The following is a 21,598-nucleotide window of genomic DNA, read 5'->3' as shown; positions in this document are numbered from 1 at the left end:
TCCTTGATTATGTCCTTTAGGCTTGTGAATTCTTTTTTTTTTTTTTTAGGCTTGTGAATTCTATGGTTATGTCAGGAACGCAGCAAATCTATAAAATAAACAATAAATAGTGACAAAGTATTACATCTTTTGTAACTATTCCTCAGTATACTGAGGAAAAATGCTGGGTAAATCTTTGATATTCAATAACAATAAGGAGATAAATGAAGTTCAGAGAATTTAACAAGAATGAAGTGTATCTTGCATCTATGTACAAAAGGATAAATTGATTATAGATAATCACACTAAGTAGTAAAAAAGTAAAGAGGTATCTCTTCTTATCATAGAGATAGGGAGAAGAATGTGACAGGAATTTCTCTAGCAAAATCTATTTAATCAAGCAGTCATGTTTTAAAAACTACTTAAAATATGCTTAATCTTAACTGTACTCAGAAGCAGCCAAATAGGACACATGATTTATTTGGTTGTCATTTCGAAGATTCTTTGACACATAAGCCATGCTCATTCTTGTTTATTATAATAGCCACATAGACTAGAAATGAACCTAGACTTCTCCATGCTTTTGAATTGGTTGAGATTGATCACTGACCTAAATACCAAGTCTATAATTTTGAAGCTTCAGAAAAAAATGCAGAAGAATATCTTTCCATCTTTGGATAAGCAAATATTTGTCAGACTACTTAGAAAGCACTAAAATATATAAAGATTATTTAAATTGAACTTTGTCAAAATTTAAACTAAAGAAAGTGAAAGAAAATGAAAAAGTAATCATAGGCTGAAAAAAAATTTTTAATGTATATATTTGTAAAAAATGGTAAAAAGATTGTATAAGTATACAAATTACAATTATAAAGACAAATGACTGCTAAGTCACTTCAGTCGTGTCCAACTCTGTGTGACCCCACAGACGGCAGCCACCAGGCTGTCTCGTCCCTGGGATTGTCCAGGCAAGAACACCCGAGTGGGCTGCCATTTCCTTCTCCAATGCATCAAGTGAAAAGTGAAAGTGAAGTCGCTCAGTGTGTTTGACTCCTAGAGACCCCATGGAATGCAGCCTGTCAGGCTCCTCCATCCATGGGATTCTCCAGGCAAAGCACTGGAGTAGGGTGCCATTGCCTTCTCCAAAGACAAATGAAGCACCTAGTTAAAAACAGGAAACTTTTTATAAGATATATCAATAAATGATCAGGAAACACATAAGAAAATATTCAGTAGTTATAACAGAGATGAAAAATAAAAACACAAGGCTGATCTCAAATGTTGTTGAAGATATGGAACAATCTGAACTTCCATATGTTCGTGGTGTAGTAAAAATTGGAAAGCTGATTACAAGTGTTTAAAATGAAGTTAAAAATATATTAACCCAGTAACCAAACAATTTCCTTATTAGATATTTACCTAAGACAAATGAAAGTGTATCTATATGAAAACTTGTGTATGAATGTTCATTGTATTTTTACACAGACAATGAACAATTCATAAAATGTTGCTCAACAATAAAATGGAACAAGCTGTTGGCACAATGTGGATGAATCTCAAAAACATCATGCTGAGTGAAAAAGATCAAAAAAGAAAGCAATACATATTATAACATTTAATGTATACGAATATTTAGAAAGGGCAAAAGTAAGTCTTGATGAAACAAATTAGTAGAGTAGTTGCTTGTGAAGATAGACATTGACTGGAAGGGAAAACTATAAAATTTTCTGGGGTTATGAAAATGTTTATATATTCATAAGAGTGTGGGTTAATGAGTATATTTTGTCAAATTTTACTTAATTTTACCACTGAAGATCTGTATATTGAGCTGTGGAAAATGTGTGCCTCAATTTTAAAGTCTGACCTTTAATAGCATTTATTAATCTAAACAATTCAAAATATTCAATGTTTTCTCCTTTAGTCGACATCAAGAACAAGATGTACACACACACACATACACACACACACACATATATATATATATATGCTATATATATGTACATTTTCAGTTTGCTTCTCTTGATATAGGGCTATTATCTGGACAATAAAAGAATTGTTTAGAAAAAGATTAATTTTGATATACACACTGTCTAATTTTAACTTTATAATAATTTACTATATAAATTATATAATTTTAAATTTATAATAATTTGCTGTCTAGTTTTTAACTTTAAAAAGTACTTTTTTTCTTCACAATTGTTTTTTCATTATTATTTTAGTATGATAACAGATTGTAAATTTGAAAAGTTCAAATATGAAGTTTCATTTTATGGTTCTGATTCATTTGAAAGTCTAACTTATTGAGCATGAAATTAGTCAATGTTCATTTTTATATTAATATTCATCTCTTCCAGTTTAAAATTCAGACTAAATCATTAAGTGATATACAGTGGGAAATATTCTTGAAACTCAGATGAGATACAAGCAAACCAGAATATGTTTTTTCTAATGTCACTAGATATTAAAAGTAAAAAGTCTTAGAAATCAAGGGCTAGCATAAAAAGAATAAATCCTCTTAATTCCATTACCATGAGATGACCATAGTTACCATTTTGTAATAAATCCTTCAGTTCACAAATACACAAAGACACACAGATATATGTACAAGCTATCTCATTACATTATTATATATACTGTTTTGAAATCTATTTTTTACTCTAGCTGGTAATATGTCATGAACCTTTGTGTTTGCTAAGTCACTTCAGTCATGTCCGACTCTTTGTGACCCTATGGACTATAGCCTGCCAGTCTCCTCTGTCCATGGGATTCTCCAGGCAAGAATACAGGAGCGAGTTGCCCTGTCCTCCTCCTGACCTAGGGATCAAATCCATGTCTCTTATGTCTCCTGCAAAGGCAGGTGAATTCTTTACCACTGGTGCCATCTGGAAGCTCCCCATCCATAATTATTCTTATAAGACTTGTTTTCTAATTGCTACATTTACTCCTTTGCTTATTAAACATTCATGATTTTGCTACTTTAAACAAAACAGCAAAGAAAATCTGTATATAACTTGAGAGACAGATATTTATAAAATTTAAGAGTAAATACTTTTGATAATTTGTTATCTTTCAGAAATCATATACGCACTTATATTCCCATTAGTGAGGCATGAAAATACCAGGATACCTTCACTGAGAGTGTTTGCAGTTTTTCAGGTCTTAGACAATTTTCTGTTTGAAAATTATTACATAGTTCTTTTCATTTATTTTTTGAAACCACTAGAAATATTCTTGTATTTTTTTACAGTATATTAGCTTTTTAACATTTTTTCTTTATGAACTCACTGTTCATATTTTGTATATTTCTATATATATTATAAATTTCATATTAATTTCTAAAATTTTTTTCTATTAGGCACATCAAACTGTTGTATCTCATATTTATTTGTATATATATATGTGTGAGTGTGTATATATAATGTCAAATTTTTATTTCTTCTGATAATTCTTTAAATATTTATTTTGATATATATTTTGATCACTATACATTTTGATCACAGAAAATGTTTTTATTCATGGAACCATATCTTATGTCTTTCTTTAAAATTTTTTTCATGTATTATAATGATAGGAAATATTTCTCATATTTATATTAGTATCTTGTGTGATATAATCTTCTCCTATTTCTCTAAATTCATATAAAATTTGTTCCAAATATCTTCTACTCTTATATCAGCCAATACCACATTCTAATTATTACTTTTTATTGTGCATTCTAATTTTGCAGCTTAAACTTTTTTCTTATACTTAAATATTTTCCTTGTAATTTCTATGTGATAGTTTGACAAAATACTATATCGTTTTTCCAAATAACCCAAAATACTTTAGGAGTTTTTGATAATTCTGTATTTTGATTCCAAAGAATGAGAGCTTTATAAAATTTAGTCATTTTAACATTGAATATAGTGTGGATCTTCATTTTCCAACTTTATGCCCTTTAGCACTAGAATACAATTTTTTATATTTTAGATTCTGTATGATACTCATTGAATTTATATCAACACATTATTACTTTTGTTATTATTTACAATATGCTTTCAATTTTTCTCATTTAGTTTTAAGGACATACATAGGCTCACAGTGAAAGAATAGAAACAGATCTTCCATGAAAAATTTAAAAGAAATTTACAAATAAATATCTGAAGTATAAATAATTTCTAAAGTTGTCATTAAAAAAACTGGAGATGGTTATCCTCATGTGATGGTCATGGTGTGTAGTAGTGGCCACAACATATACTTTTTCTTCTTAAATTACAAACCTATTCTTTCAATTACAAACAAATTATTTACAGAAATAACATTCTTAAAACTGAAGTTAATAGTAAAATATGTGAATGAAACACTTTGATGCTATGACATCTTCTGTCATGTGACTGATTCTGAGCTTTCTCTTTGCCACTTTTCATGATTGAGGTTAGAACAAAATGTTATTTTTCCAGAATTCTTTTCATCTAGGGGTCGTGATGTGAGCCTGTTGTCTGAATTAATTCTAATGCTTATATATGAATTAATTATGAAAGGCAAAAAACAAAATATTTTATAATAGAATAATTAAATAATCATGCTTATAGTAAGACAAACAGCCACTAAACTTGATGCTTATAAAAATTCTAGTCACATGTGAATTTATGTATATATTATTGCAAGGAGATTAAATGTGAACATAATATACATAGTATGGTCCTATATATATGAATATATCTGTCTCTGTTTCATGAGATTGAGTGATTTTTTTTTTCTTTTTACATCTTGGTATAACTTTCTTGGGCTTCCCTGGTGGCTCAGATGGTAAAGAATATACCTGCAATGTGGGAGACCTGGGTTTGATCCCTGGGTTGGGAAGATTCCCCTGGAGGAGGGCATGGCCACCCACTCCAGTATTATTATTTTTTTAATTGTTTTTTAAATACTTTAATTGAAGGATAATTGCTTTACAGAATTTTGTGGTTTTCTATCATACACCAATAAGAATCAGTCATAGGTACACCCACATCTCCTCCCTCCTGGACCTCCCACCAATCTCTCTCCCCATCTGACCCTTCAGCCTTCCACAGAGCCCCTGTTTGAGTTCCCTAATCTTACAGCAAGTTTCCATTGACCACTCCACAGAAAACTATAAGACACTGATAAAAGAAATCAAAGACTACGTAAACAGATGGAGAGAGATTCCATGTCCCTGGGTAGGAAGAATCAATATTGTGAAAATGACTATAATACCAAATGCAATCTACAGATTCAATGCAATCCTTATCAAATAACTAATGATATTTTTCACAGAACTAGAACAAAAATGTTTACAATTCATATGGAAACACAAGACCCCAAATAACTGAAACAGTCTTGAGAAAGAAGAATGGAGTTGGAGGAATCAACCTTCCTGACTTCAGACTAAATTACAAAGCTACAGTCATCAAAACAACATGGCATGAAAACAGAAATATAGACCAGTGGAACAAGACAGAGAACCCAGAGATAAACCCGCACACCTACGGGTACCTTATTTTTGACAAAGGAGGCAAGAATATACAATGGGGCAAAGATAGCCTCTTCAGTAAGTGGTGCTGGGAAAACTGGACATCTACATGCAAAAGAATTAAATTAAAACACTACCTAATGCCATACACAAAGATAAATTCAAAATGGATTAAAGACCTAAATGTAAGACCAGAAACTATTAAACTCTTAGAGGAAAACAAAGGCAGAATACTCGATGACAAATCAAAGCAAGATCTTCTATGACCCACCTCCTAGAGTAATGGAAATAAAAACAAAAATAAACAAGTGGGACCTAGTTAAAGTTAAAAACTTTTGCACAGCAAAGGAAACTACAAACAAGGCAAAAGACAACCCTCAGAATGGGAGAAAATAATAGCAAAGGAAACAACTGACAAAGAATAAATTTCCAAAATATACAAGCAGCTCATACAACTCAATACCAGAAAAGCAAACAACCCAATCAAAAAGTAGACAAAAAACCTAAAGAGACATTTCTCAAAAGAAGACATACATATGGCTAACAAGCACATGAAAAGATGCTCAATGTCACTCATTATTAGAGAAATGTAAATCAAAACTACAATGAGATACCACTCCAGTTTTATTGCCTGGAGAACCCGCATAGACAGAGGAGCCCGGTGGGCCACAGTCCATGGGGTCACAAAGAGTCAGACATGACTGAGTGACTAAGCAACAGCACATAACTTTCTTATTGAGAAAATACAGTATTAAAATAAAAAGTAAACAAAGCTTACAATTGTTCTTTTCACATCTAGACCAAATTTGTTTTAAGCTAAAGATATAATTATAAAGGAATTTTCCAATGGTACATTGCTATTTAAATATCAAATTCAGCCAGCAATATCAATTTTTATTTAATAAATTTTAAAACAATGAGATAAAAACAAGCAGAATCATCAATAATTGGAGTTTAGAAAATAGTTTAAAAAAATAAAATTGTGATTACAAAACTGAATATATCTCTTATACAAGCAAGAATGATAAGACCTATAGATCATCTTTTCTGTGTTCTTACAAGGCAAGTATAAGCCAAGCTAAGTCACTTCAGTCGTGTCCGACTCTGTGTGATCCCATAGACAGCAGCCCACCAGGCTTCCCCGTCCCTGGGTTTCTCCAGGCAAGGCAAGTATAGAAAGCTGTTTATCAAAAGTCTATTGGAGTGCATGGAAAGTAACAATATATGAGTATCAATTTCTGAAAGACAGAAAGCAGCAGGCATACCATAAGGACATGTATTAAGTGAGGATGTGAGAGAAAGAAAAAGCAAGAAAACAGTGAGTCAAAGAACAGACACAAAAATGAATCAAACTGCCAGGAGCAGATTAGGCTTCTAAGCAAACAGCAGACTGTGTACAAACACAGTCTGGAAGGAGCTGTAGGATACATACTGGATTTTTCCCCCCAAGTCTTGCTAATTAAAATCAGTTCTCTAATATTAGCAACAGTATTTCTTTAAGCATAAAGACCAACAGATATATTATATACTGACAATAACCAAAATGCTATAGAGAATGTACTTGAGTTCATAAACTCATACCAAGAATAAACTTATACTTTATCTTTCTGTTTATATCTTTGTATGTTCTACTATTCAGTTGTTTTTTATTGTTTTTCATTTATCTCATTCATTAAATTTTACCTAATATTGCTAAGAAAAAATAGGCTTTAATCAATAAACAAACCATGGAGATATATATATATATATATATATATATATATATATATATCATACTTATATATAATTTGTTTTATAATTAATTAATTTATTTATAAGCTTAATCTCAGAACTCAGACAAATCTGCATTGCAGTGATGATCCTGCCTCTGGTTACTTTTAACAGTGTTAACCTTGGGCAAGTAATATAAGTCCAATTTCCAAATGGTAAAATGATGATATTAATAGGGGTGTTTTCACATTATTTAAACAGGGGAGAAATTAAATGTAACAATTACAAGATATAGTGTCAGGTACAGGGGAATCACTTAATAAATGCTTAAGATTTGTTTTATTGAACTTTCATTACACTGTATTCATCATAAAAGCTCTGTAAATTTAATGTTGTTATTCCCCATTTACAGATTAGGAAAGAAAGAATGAGAACAATAAATTTATTTTCCCCATCTTCAGATCAGATCAGATCAGTCGCTCAGTTGTGTCTGACTCTTTGCGACCCCATGAATCGCATCATTTAACTTCCCAGAGGTGACAGTTGCTTAAAAAAGAAGGATGGGGATAAAATAATTTTTTTTTTCTCATTTTTGAGTGTATCTACAGAGGATAGATACTTGTACAAACAGTATTATCAGTGGAGTGATTAAAACTATTAGATAACATTTGGAGAATTTTATTTTTTCCATATTTACACAATGATAATAGCATACATTGCTAATGTAAAGGAAATACACAAAACCTTTGTGCTTCTAGCTTTATTTACATTAATTTAGCTGACCTGATAGTCTGAGAAGTGTCTTCCATTTTCTTTCATGGCCTCACTAGGTGAAAGCAAACACCCACACACTGCCACTAGTGCAGGCAGGCACACACACTATCTTGACTGCATCATTAATAAAAGACATGGAACTTTTAACGATATTGGCAATGACAATGAAAGAGCACTGTTGATGTGTCTGCCATACTGTATATCTTTGAAATAAATAGATATTATGAATTTAACAGTGTAAAATGAAGTAAGAAATTAAGTTAGAAATCTTCAGTAAATAAATGTAGAGCAAAAAAAGAAAAGAAAGAAAGAAAAATAGAATTTAATCTGTAATCAATCTAGTGATATTATCTTTGTACAAACGTGTTTGGAAACACTCCAGACATTTTAAACTGTCATTCTGACTGCAAACAGTTGAAATGTGTACTAAAAATATTATATATTTATGAAGCAGTTTCATATACATTATCTCATGAGATATTCAAATGAATATAGTGAGATGGACAGATTTTCATTATTATTACCTCCTTCCATTTTATTTTTTATTTATTTTTTTTTTACCTCCTTCCATTTTAAACAAGAATAGCTGTTGTGGATTGCTCAAACAGCCAGTGAACAACAAAGTTAGCTCTAATATGCAAGCCTTATCTCCTGGTCCAATATCTTCTCTATACATTACGTGTTTTCTTAGTAAAAGTGAAGATAATATATGTCAAATTTTTATGTAAGATATGAAAAATCAGTGCAAAAAATATGGAAGACCGATGAATGTATAAAAACTTAGTGTTGATAATCTTATTCCTGTAGATCAGGAAGACAAATACACAGAATCAACTATTAGGAAAAATAACAGAATCATAGAATCATAACTCAAGCATAGTCAAGTATGTAAGGGTTTCTAATTCTTATAAATTATCTGCTTAGAATATTTTGAATTACAATAAAGACAGTACACTATAGTTAAGGAAAATATGCACACATTAGTAAAAATCTAGGACTACATGAAACATGTGATATCTGACATTTTAAATTTGTTGGTTTGAATTAGAATTGGTTTATGTTTAAAAAGAATTCTTGACAATACAGCATAAATTATGTCTAGATATACTAAAATGAAATACTGAAGAAACACTTCTAAATAGTCAGGGTACCAGTTAGTTTTCATATCTGTTTTATTAACTAACTTAAAAATAAATAATTTGGTTTGTGTGGACAGAATCATGAATGTCCCAGTTGGTGATGTAAGAGGGTTTACTTCTCAGATATTTAAAGTTTATAAACTATACACATTATCTAAAATTAGTGTATTCTGTTATATAAACATTGATTTTTAATATTTTGCATATTATTGTATATTAAAATTGGTCACATACCACTGAAAGATGCATTACATGCTTTCACGTTACTAAAAGTCATGCCCATAAAGAATGAAACCATGAGGCAAGAATTTTAAAAATCAAAATATCTTTAACCACTCTATACTATGCTATGCTAAGTCACTTCAGTCGTGTCCGACTCTGTGTGACCCCATAGACATCAGCCCACCAGGCTCCCCCGTCCCTGGGATTCTCCAGGCAAGAACACTGGAGTGGGTTGCCATTTCCTTCTCCAATGCATGAAAGTGAAAAGTGAAAGAGAAGTCACTCAGTCGTGTCCAACTCTCAGCGACCCCATGGACTGCAGCCTACCAGGCTCCTCCGTCCATGGGATTTTCCAGGCAAGAGTACTGGAGTGGGGTGCCATTGCCTTCTCCGTTAACCACTCTAAAGGGGTACAATTCAATTTAAATTCACTTTTTGGAGAGATAATTTACTAGTGTTCTGAAGTCAGACTATGGAGCTCATTTGTTCATAAGACGATATATTTCCAAAGGAGTAATACTTGAATTTCACCACAAATGTTAAGCATCTTTTGTAAAATAAACTTCTTTTACCCATTAAATATGTCCATCCATTTTTCCATTCAAAATACACTAACCTTGTCCTAAAGTTTGTAGGATGAGGATGTCCATCATATAAGGATAAGTAGTCATATTCTTCTTCTAGAGCAAATGACTGAAAAACAATTTGTATTCTATTTCGTTCTTCTGCTATTATTACCCACGTACAGTTTGCACCATTTGGATATCCATATGGAAAACCAGGGCTTTCTATAGTGCCATTCAGTCCTTTTAAAGTTCCACCACATGTATAAATAAATCCTGTAATAAAAGACAAATAAATAGACATTAATATTATTAATAAAAACAAGAACAATCTAGAAGACATATTATTCTGAAAAAAAAAAGCCTTTTTTTTTCTAAGACCCATGCTACAATAATTTTGTAAATAACAATTTAAGAATTAGGTAAATTATCTATTTTTTAAATAGGAAAGCACCAATAGCAAAATACTAGAAGACATGTTATTTATCATACAACTTGTGCTTAGTTACAAACCAGTTGATGAAATAAAATCCTCCATACTACTGATTCATTATCCATTACATGATCTAACATGCAAGCACAATCCTAGAAGTAGTTCCAATCAAATTGTGGACACTCATACACAACCATTTAAATTTAATGATGTTAGTATGCATTTTGGGTCTTGAAATATTAACTGAAGTTTGTCTTAGTAAATTGTGCTAACATTTTTGTGTACGCAAATCTCCAGCATGTAAACAATGCACCTTAGAAAAATCTGTCCCACTCTGATTCTAGCAGAGGTATAAATGGCTCAGACCTAAAAAAAAAAAAAAAAAAAAAACCCAGAACAACAACAACAACAAAACTATGTAATTGATCTTTTGACTAGAGCAAAATCCTAAACTAACCATACTGGAGTGACACCAAAGGTTGTTGAGAAAAACTGAATCCTGAACAACTTACTGCTGCCATCTTAAGAACTTTCCTACTAGTTCTATGGGAAGTTTAAATTATTGAGAGCTTCAGTTCAGTTTAGTCACTCAGTCGTGTCCGACTCTTTGCGACCCCATGAATCACAGCACGCCAGGCCTCCCTGTCCATCACCAACTCCTGGAGTTCACTCAGACTCACGTCCATCAAGTCAGTGATGCCATCCAGCCACCTCATCCTCTGTCGTTCCCTTCTCCTCCTGCCCCCAATCCCTCCCAGCATCAGATTTTTTTCCATGAGTCAACTCTTTGCATTAGGTGAGTTTCAGCTTTAGCATCATTCATTCCAAAGAAATCCCAGGGCTGATCTCCTTCAGAATGGACTGGTTGGTTCTCCTTGCAGTCCAAGGGACTCTTAAGAGTCTTCTCCAACACCACAGTTCAAAAGCATCAATTCTTCAGCCCTCAGCCTTTTTCACAGTCCAACACTCACATCCATACATGACCACTGGAAAAACAATAGCCTTGACTAGATGGACCTTTGTTGGCAAAGTAATGTCTCTGCTTTTGAATATGCTATCTATAACTTTCCTTCCAAGGAGTAAGCGTCTTTTAATTTCATAGCTGCAGTCACCATCTGCAGTGATTTTGGAGCTCCCAAAAATAAAGTCTGACACTGTTTCCACTGTTTCCCCATCTATTTCCCATGTGATCGGACCGGATGCCATGATCTTCGTTTTCTGAATGTTGAGCTTTAAGCCAACATTTTACTCTTCTGTTTCACCTTCATCAAGAGGCTTTTTAGTTCCTCTTCACTTTCGGCCATAAGGGTGGTGTCATCTGCATATCTGAGGTTATTGATATTTCTTCCGGCAATCTTGATTCCATCTTGTGCTTCTTCCAGCCCAGCATTTCTCATGATGTACTCTGCATAGAAGTTAAATAAGCAGGGTGACAATATACAGCCTTGACGTACTCCTTTTCCTATTTGGAACCAGTCTGTCATTCCATGTCCAGTTCTAACTATTGCTTCCTGACCTGCATACAGATTTCTCAAGAGACAGATCAGGTGGTCTGGTATTCCCATCTCTTGAAGAATTTTCCACAGTTTATTGTGATGCACACAGTCAAAGGTTTTGGCATAGTCAATAAAGCAGAAATAGATGTTTTTATTGAGAGCTTAACTGTTCAAATACCTGGAAAAAATATCATGCTTCTTAAAGAGTTTTTTATAAATATATGATATTCTGTAGTCATATTGGGTAATGAAATGATCAAAGATTTATCAGAAAATATGGTCCCCAACATTTATCTAGACTGGTCTGTGGAGAGTTGCTCAGTCATGTTTGACTCTTTGAGACCCCATGATCTGTAGCCTGCCAGGCTCCTCTCTCCATGGGGATTCTCCACTCAAGAATACTGGAGGGTTTGCCATGGCCTCCTCCAGAGGATTTTCCCAACCCAGGTCTCCCACATTGCATTTGATTGTTTACCTTCTGAGCCAACAGGGAATCCTAATACTGGAGTGGGTAACCTGTCACTTCTCAAGGGAATCTTCCCAACTGGGTTTTCCTGCATTGCAGGCAGATTCTTTATGAGCTGAGTTATCAGAGAAGCCCCTAGACTAGTCTACATGAAATTAAAGCTTGGATCTAGAGCCAGGCAGCCATGGTTTTGATACCAGAAAATCTTATCAAAGGTCCAGTTTCTTGTTTAACTTGTCCAAAAGAATTTGGACAAGGAACACAAAACACCAAGGAAAAAATAAACACACACAAACACACAAACACCCCACATTGTGGCTGAGGAGCAAAGAAAACAAATACGTGGTTTATTAAGCTTAAAGCAAAAGTTACACACTACAAGAGGAAGAGTACAGGCATCCTTGCCACAGAGGAATGCACTACAGGATTCTTGATTCCTCTTTTTATCTTATTTTAGCCCTTTGACTGGATGGAGGGTCTTTTTGATTAGGGGTGGAATACTCATTGAGGGGATGGTTGAGATGTTGCCTGGATTGCCCAAGGTTGCATTGGCTTCTGGTCTTGTACATTTGTCTCCTGTAACCACTATACATGTAATCTAAGAGTCATTTTCCCTTAAATCTCCCCCTCCAAGTGCCACACGTGGAAGGTCCAATAGGGTCATCAGCTACATTTTTATCTGCATGTGCTCCTCCATTTTTGTGGTCAGAGTTTCTTGTTCAGATGTTAAGAAGTTTCTGTTTTAGATGTCATTCCTCCATGTGTTATGGCTTCATTAAGTGCAAAACAAAGAGGTATATTTCTCTCCTTCCTAAAGCCTTTACCTGAGGAGACTGTCCTTGGTCCTGGTCCTGTCTTTCCTGCCTCAGTTTCAGAAATTATAATGAAAATTTCTCATCATTTCTCATCAGAATTCCCAGATTTCATTTCCACATCTATGCATCCTACATGAAGTTTAGGTACCATGAAGCTGTGAGAGATGTCCAGCTAATTTGGGATGAGAGAATGCCATACTACACAAGTATCTGTGTTTGGAACTGGGTGTAGAGATGCAGGACATTAGGGATGCCTCTCTCTCAGAAGGAATGAGTACATATAATAAAGGTATAACTATTTTTTTTAAGTATAAGGAACCATTCATCAAAGATGTGAAGCCAGAGTTGTAAATTATGGCACATGGAGGCTAATTTGGGTTGTTGTCCATTCATTCCATATGACCACCTTGCTTTTGCTAGGGGAGTCACTTCTCCACTAAATAGCTATATGCTTTGGAGTAGCAGACTCAATTGACTAGTGGTGAAGTGAATGGCTCAGAACTGGATTAATCAGTATAACCCTATCCTCCTAGCCACATTGACTTCAGTAATATACTCTGATTATCTTTATATACAACAAAGTTGAGAGCATGGGTTATTCAGTATGTGATATGTGGCATAGGTCTTGTGATTCTTTTGCTTTTTCTAAAATTTGCCAAGAAGTTGGATGAGGCAAAAATTTTCAAAAATTCAGTATTCGTTTGTATACTTATGTTTTTACTCATTTGCCCGAGTCATACAGAGCATTTTATGATTTTCAAAAATAAAAAAAAAAAAAAAGAGAAAAGCCCCTTTTAAAATTGCTTCTTGCAGAGCAATTACTTTGAAGCCTTAGGTTAATTAGCTATCACCCATTTCTATTAGTTTTCTGCCTGAACAGCTTCCAATTTGAACTTCATAACTAAATGCAAGCATGAATCTCTTCAGCTGCAATCTGATCTATGGGCTGTTTTATATAGTTTCGAGCCCCATATTCCTGATGGTTTTAGAAAAAGGACATATGTCCTAAAATAACATGCTCAGCTTTGTCCACTACTTCTTCAAGGGCCTGCTGATTCATGCATTTCAATTGCTTTTCTTTTTTTTTTCTCTAGGCAAATTAGGAGTTACACTTATTTTTAAGTTTCTTATCTGTGTTCATTTTATTTTCATTTTTAATATATGTTTGATTAAACATCACAGTATTAATAATAAAGTACATTTTTCTAACAGAAGGTTGATAATTTTCACACACAGAAGGTTAGAAGTAAATAGTTTTTCAAAGCAAAACAGGTTAGTCAATGTTATTAGCTAATCTTTTCAGGTCATTTCTTGGCTCATGCAGATATGTGTGTATTTCTATATATTAGATATATTTTTTATAAATAGTCATACTAAAGCATATTTTTCCTGGATTTTTTAACTTTGTAAAATATCACTGATATTTTTCTGGATTCACATGTATATGTCCAGTACTTTCCTTTTTTAATGACTACATAGTTAAATGGCATATGGTATACCTGTACTATAATTTGTTTAACATATCTTCTTTTGATGGCTTCGTTCTTTGTAGTTTCATGTGTATAAAAAACAACTTTGAACATATATCCTTGTGTGGTTATGTGATATATCCTGCAGATAAAATTCCAGAAATGAGAGTACTAAATTTTAAACTTAGAGGATAGCCAAACTATCTTCAAGAAGGTAAAAATTTTTGCTGCTATCACAAGATTATTAAGTTTTTCCTACTTCCAACCCTTTTGATTTCAGTGATACTAGATTTTTTTCACATGGCAAATTTTGCAAGGCAAAAGCATATTTTCTATTTTATATTTGTATTTTTCTGAGTAGTATTGGAATCAAATATCTTATGTTTTAATTCATTTATTATTCATCTTTTGTAAATTGCCTTGTTGTATCCTTCACATATGTTTCAATGGCTACTTTACCTTTTCTTACTTCTCTTTTAGGATACAGTTGCTTAGGTTTCTGGTTATTTATCGGTAATCCATATTGCCATTCATATACTTTTACATTTCTAAATTAAACAACTTTGCTTATTCATTGCTGTCATAAAGTCACAAGTCCTTGCTGCTCTTTATAGTACACATGAAGCCCCATCCCCTTTGATGAGCTCTCTTCAATATTTGTTCATCTATTCATCATTTATGTAATGCTTTCAGCATAAAATTACTAAAAGAACATAATCTTAGCCTGTTTTCATGACAAACTACAAAATGAGATAGCAAGGGAATATAGATTATTTTATTTAGTATAGAATAAGTGCTATGATCAGGGTACGCACACTTTGCTATGAGAACATGTGAAAGCAAAACTTAGTCTAAATAGTTCAGTACGTGTTTATGGCAATCTGGTCTTTAAAACTGGTATTGAAAAATTCCATAAATTCAGTCTTTGACAGTTTCTGAATGTCTTCTGTTATATTTTTCACATCTTAACATTTAATGTCCATTTAGTCAATTTATACTGGAAAAACAGCTAAAATTTCCATAATTTGGGTCATGTTAGCAACAAGAATTTAGTTAACAACATAGATTTTTTAGATATTTTCTTTTTTACTTCCAAGTCCATATTTTACCTTTCCTTCATACTACAGAATAATGTAGTGCCTATTTTTAGAATATTTTATAATTTTTTCTGTTTTCTTTTGTGCTAAGTTCCATGCTAGAACAACATTCATACTTGTGCTTAATTTTTTTTTCGCATTTGTGTTTATCTGCTGTAGTTGGGCTTTTGTGCCCAATTATATTGATCAGATTTCTCCCGCCCAACCCACACTTTTTTGACACATAACATCTGTGGGATAAAATCTTGTAATGAATTCAATAGTAGCAATTACCCTTTTTATTGTGGTGTGTGTGTGTGTTCAGCTGCTAAGTTGTGTCTGACTCTTTGCAACCCCATGGGCTGTAGCCCTCCAGGCTCCTGTGTCTATGGGATTTTCCAGTCAGGAATACTGGAATGGTGTACCATTTCCTTCTCCAGGAAGCTTCCTGACCCAGAGATTGAACCTGTGTCTCCTGCATTGGCAGGCAGATTCTTTACCACTGAGGCACCTGGAAAGCTTTTACTGTGGTAAGCAACACATAATATGAAATATATCCTCTTACCAATTTTGGAGTGTATATTTTAGACAGAATTCTCTAGAACTTTTTATCTTACTTGAATGAAACGCTATATCCATTGAAAAATAACTCCTGATTTTCCCATTCCCCTAACCCTTGAAATCCTACTTTTTGCTTCTCTGAATTTGACTACTTTAGAAAATATCATATAAGTGGAATCATAATACTATTTGGTCTTCTATAATTTGCTTGCGTCACTTAGCATAATATCCTCAAGGTTCAATCATCGTATAGCCTATGACATCACTTTCTTGTTTTTAAAAGTTGATTTCTATTATATATATGTATCTCATTTTCTTCATTCACCCTTTAATGTATATATGGATTTTTTCTACTTCTTGGATATCATGCATAGTGTTGTAATGAACTTGAGAATGCAAGTATCTCTTTAGTATCCTGATTTTAATTTTTTGAATAAATGACCATGTGATTTCTGGGTCACATGGTAGTTTTATTTTTAGGTTCTTCAAGGGTGAAGAACTTCTACACTGTTTTCTATTGTGGCTGCACTGCTTTGCATTCTCACATCAGTGCACAAGTCCTCCAATTTCTCCATATATAAAGAGATATAGATATTGGTAATGGCCATCCTATAGCTATGAATAGACCTTGTGGTTTGAATTTGCAGCTTTCTGATGATGAGTGATATTCAGCATATAGCTGTAGGCCATTAGTTTGTCTTTTTTACAGAAATGTCTATCCAAGTCCTTTGCCCATTTTTAAATTATTGTTTTTTAGGTATTGAACTGCATAAGTTCTTTGTAAATTTGGGATATCATATATATGGTTTGCAAATATTTCCTTCCATTCCATAGGTTGCCTTTAACTCTGTTTTCTTGTTTTATAGAAGTTTTTACTGTGATATATCCCACTTGTCTATTTTTATTTTCATTGCCTGTACTTTTGATGTCATATCCAACAAATTATTGTTGGAACCAATGTCAAGAAGTTTTACCCCTAAGTTTTCTTCTAGGAGATCTATAGTCTGGGTCTTATGTTTAAATATTTAATCAATTTTGAGTCAATCTTTATGTATAGTGCAAATTAAAGATCAAATTTAAATCTCTTACATATATCTTGTTTTTCCAACACCATTTGTTGAAGAAACTTCCTTTCCTCATTGTGTATTCTTGACACCCTTTTTGAAGGTCAGCTGACTATATATGTGTTGGTTTACATCTGGGTCCTCTATCTGTTCCATTAGTTGATGTTTCTATAATTACACTAGTACCATAGTGTTTTGATTGCTAGAGTTATGTAATATATTTTAAAATCAGAACATGTGAGCCTACAGCCTCACTTTTCTTTTATAAGATTGTTTTAACTATTTGGATCCTTTGTAGTTCCATGTGAATTTTTAGATTATTTTATTGTTTCTCTTAAAAATACCATTGGAGTTTTGATATGGTTTGCATTGAATCTGTATATCACTTTGGGCAATCTGAAAATTTTAACAATATTGTCTTCAAATTTATGAACATGGGATGTCTTTCAATTTTTGCATGTGTTTTTTAAAACTTTTTTTCTTTCTGCAGTGTTTTCAGAAAACATGTCTTTGCTTCCTTGGTTAAGTTTATTCCTAAGTGTTTTATTCTTTTTTGATGTTATTATAAGTGGTTTGATGTTTACTTTCCTCTTTTAGATTGTTCAGTGTGAGTACTTAGAAATACAAATGACTTTTAAATGTTGATTTAGTATCCCATAACTTTGCTAGATTTATTAATTTTAACAGTTTTTCAAAGTAATCCCTAGGAGGAATAGGGATTTTTTTTTTTTTTACTGAAATTGACAAACTATACTAAAATCATACTAAAATATAAAGAACTTAGAATACCCAAAACAATCTTGAAAGAGAAAACCAAAGTTGGATAACTCACACTTATTAATTTAAAAGATATTGCAAAGCTAAGCTACAGCAATCAACATAGTGTAAAGCTGGCATAGGGATGGACATAAGCAACTTAAAAGACTTGAGAGTTCAAAAATAAACTCTTAAATATATAGAAAGTTAATTTGGGGGGAATCAGAAGGAAATTGAATAGCTTAACTTTTAAAATAAGCTTTCAATTTTAAGATTTTTTAAGTTAACATGAAGTTTAAGGAATGACTTTTGTCTATATTCTAATTAGATAATTAGAGTTTTTTTTAATGTTGAATTTTTAGAGTTTTTATGTCTTCTGAATAGTAGTACTTTCTCAACTATGTGATTTCCAAATCTTCCTCAAATTCTGTAACTGATTTTTTCATCCTTTAAATAGGATATTTGTCACAGTAAAAGTTTTTTAATTTTGATGAATTTCACTTTATCAATTTTTTATTTTATAAATCCTGCTTTGGTATAAATGCTAAGAATTTATTTTGAAGCTCTAGATCTTAAATAGTCTCTTATTCGTTTTTGTAAGTTTAGTAGACTTTGGTTTCACATTCAAGTTGTGATCCATTTTGGTTATTTTTTATGTATAATACATCAGACTTAGATAAAAGTTATTTATTATTTATTTATTGTCTTTGGATGTCCAACTGTTGTTGCACCATTTGCTGGTAAGTCTTTTATTTTTCTCTCTCTATTGAAATAATTTTACAGCTTTGTCAAAATTAGTTGGGCATATTTGTGTGGGCCTATCTCTGATTCTCTGTTCTATTCCTGTCTATTCCTATCTACTGCCTGTGCCACATTTTTTATCACAGTAGTTACAAAAGAAGCTTTAAAATCAAGCTGATTCCTTCCACTTCATTATTTTTCAAAATGGTTTAGCTCATCTAGTTACTTTGCATTTTCAAATATATTTTAGCATGATCTAATCTATATCCACAAAAAAATCTTGCTCAGATTAAACCTATATATCTCTTTGTGGAAAACAGATATTTTTACTATGTTCAGATTTTCATTTTGTAAACACAATATTTCTCTCCATTTATTTGAATCTTCTGTGCTTTCTTTCTTCAGTCTTGCTTAGCTTTCTGCAGACAATCCCTGGACATGTTTTGTTGGATTCAAATCTAAGTAGTTTATTTTTTCTTAATATAAATGATACTTTATTTTAATTAAGACATCCACATGGTATTGCTGCTGCTGCTGCTGCTGCTAAGTTGCTTCAGTCGTGTCCGACTCTGTGCGACCCCATAGACAGCAGCCCACCAGGCTCCTCTGTCTCTGGGATTCTCCAGGCAAGAATACTGGAGTGGGTTGCCATTTCCTTCTCCAATGCATGCATGTATGCTAAGTCGCTTCAGTCGTGTCTGACTCTGTGCGACCCTATGGACAGTAGCCCACAAGGCTCCTCTTTCCATGGGATTCTCTAGGCGAGAATACCAGAGTGGGTTGCCATTTCCTTCTCCACATATTACTGCTAGAATATAAAATTTATAATTGATTTTTAAATGTTTAGTTTGTATCTGTGACTGGCTGAAGTCACTTATTAAATCTAGGAGTCTATTAGTAAATCCATGGGATTTTCTATATAGCTTATCATGACACCCCAACAAGGGACATTTTAAATTCTTTCTTTCTAATATTTATACCTTTCATATTATTTTCTTGCATTAGGAGCAGTGATTTTTCATTTTTAACCTTAGTTCTATGGATTGCACTGATTGATTTTTGAAGATAGGACCATTCTTGCAATTTTGTAATAAAACCTATTTGGTCATGCTATACTACAATCATTTTTTATATTGTTGAATTCTGTTTGCTAATATTTTTTCATATATATTCATAAGGGATATTAGTTTTATGTACTGTGTTTATCTAGTTTTGAAATTTATAGTGTCAGCTTTATAAGGATTAAATAGAAAGTGTTCCTTCCTTTTGTATTTCTGGAAGATACTATGTAGAATTAATGTTAAATCATCTTTAAATCTTTTTAGAATTATCCATCGAATCATCTGCACTAGATTTCTTTTAGGGGAGTTTTGTTATTATGAAATATTGCGTTAATAGTTATAAGGCTTAGGGCTATTACATATTACTTATTTCATACAGTATGTGTGTGTGTGTTTAATTAACTGGTGCATTCTAAGTTGTTAAACAGATGCATACAGAATTAATCATAACATACACTTATTATCTTTTGATGTCTGTAAGGTCTGTGTTGCGTCTCTCCTCTTTTATACCTAATATTGGTAGTTTGTGTCCTTTCTCATTTTTCTTTATCACTCTTGCTAGTAGTTTGTCAATTTTATTGACTTTTCCAATGTTATCTTCTGGTAGAATAATAGTAATTAATTTTGCATAGCACATAATAGTTTATAAATTTTAAAATTTTTCCTTTGGATTGATCAATGGCTTTCACTCCCTCTTGTTGTGGATAAATATTATACAAGCTTTGTATGTCATTTATGTTTCTTGGACCATACTTTCATAATTAAAACTATTTTATAAGAATTAAAAATAATGTATATAAAGTGCATGTCATAGATACAAGGCATAATACTTAAGACAACATAACATTTATTATTCATATGATTATTCACATAAGGTCTACTTTATCTGACATTAGTATAGATATATTCAGTTATTTATGTTAGAGTCTATACTTATTATAGTCTGAGTAGATTTCTTATATTTCTTATTTCGATGTTTAGTGCTTTATTTTTGTCTTTTTAAACTCGTGACAATCTTTACTTTTGGAGTATTTACTCTATTTAAATTTACTTTTTTGTATTTGTTTTCTGTTTCTTTTGCCTGATTTTTGTTCTTTTACTTCCTCCTTTTGCGTTCTTTTATGTTAGGCCTTTAAACTGCATTTTTTCTATTAGCTTGCTAGTGTCATGTTTTGATAGTAGTAACCATAGAGAGTAAAAAGTGTATTCTGGATTATTTGGGTCAATTACAAATTAGGCCTCATCACTTACCAAATAAAGCAAGAATATTAGAGAATTATAACTAAACCCCATCCCATGATGTTTGTAATACTGTTTTTGTAGACAAGTTTACATATAATTTAAACACCCCAAAACACTAATACTATCTTAATTACTCAACATACATTTAGATTTACCTACATATTTGCTTGTTTTATCATTTCAGTCTTTTCATCTAGGTTTATTTTTCTTCTATTTGAAAAATTGTCTCCAGTATTTATTGTAATTTAGTTCTAACAACAAGTACTTTTTTATTTGGCTTTTAAAGGTTTTATCTTTTTTTTGGAGAAGGCAATGGCACCCCACTCCAGTACTCTTGCCTGGAAAATCCCATGAACAGAGGAACCTGGTGGGCTTCAGTCCATGGGGTCGCGAAGAGTCGGACACGATTGAGCGACTTCACTTTCCCTTTTCACTTTCATGCATTGTAGAAGGAAATGGCAACCCACTCCAGTGTTATTGCCTTGAGATTCCCGGGGACGGGGTAGCCTGATGGGCTGCTGTCTATGGGGTCGCACAGAGTCGGACACAACTAAAGCA

The 21,598-nt window shown here is 32.6% G+C and overlaps 1 protein-coding gene across 7 annotated transcripts in view; it reads right to left on the bottom strand.

Annotated features, from left to right (window-relative positions):
* Positions 1-21,598, bottom strand: part of CSMD3 (CUB and Sushi multiple domains 3) — a 1,461,887-nt gene that overhangs the window by 1,285,757 nt on the left and 154,532 nt on the right. For all 7 annotated transcript variants that reach the window (XM_070802767.1, XM_070802766.1, XM_070802772.1 and 4 more), the window contains exon 2: positions 9,914-10,136. In XM_070802767.1, the coding sequence (XP_070658868.1) occupies positions 9,914-10,136 (223 nt within the window). The remainder of the gene's footprint in view (positions 1-9,913; positions 10,137-21,598) is intronic.

The sequence above is a fragment of the Bos indicus genome, chromosome 14 (genome assembly GCF_029378745.1).
Source record: "Bos indicus isolate NIAB-ARS_2022 breed Sahiwal x Tharparkar chromosome 14, NIAB-ARS_B.indTharparkar_mat_pri_1.0, whole genome shotgun sequence".
NCBI classification, from domain to species: domain Eukaryota; kingdom Metazoa; phylum Chordata; class Mammalia; order Artiodactyla; family Bovidae; genus Bos; species Bos indicus.
This window is presented reverse-complemented; position numbering and strand designations above follow the sequence as displayed.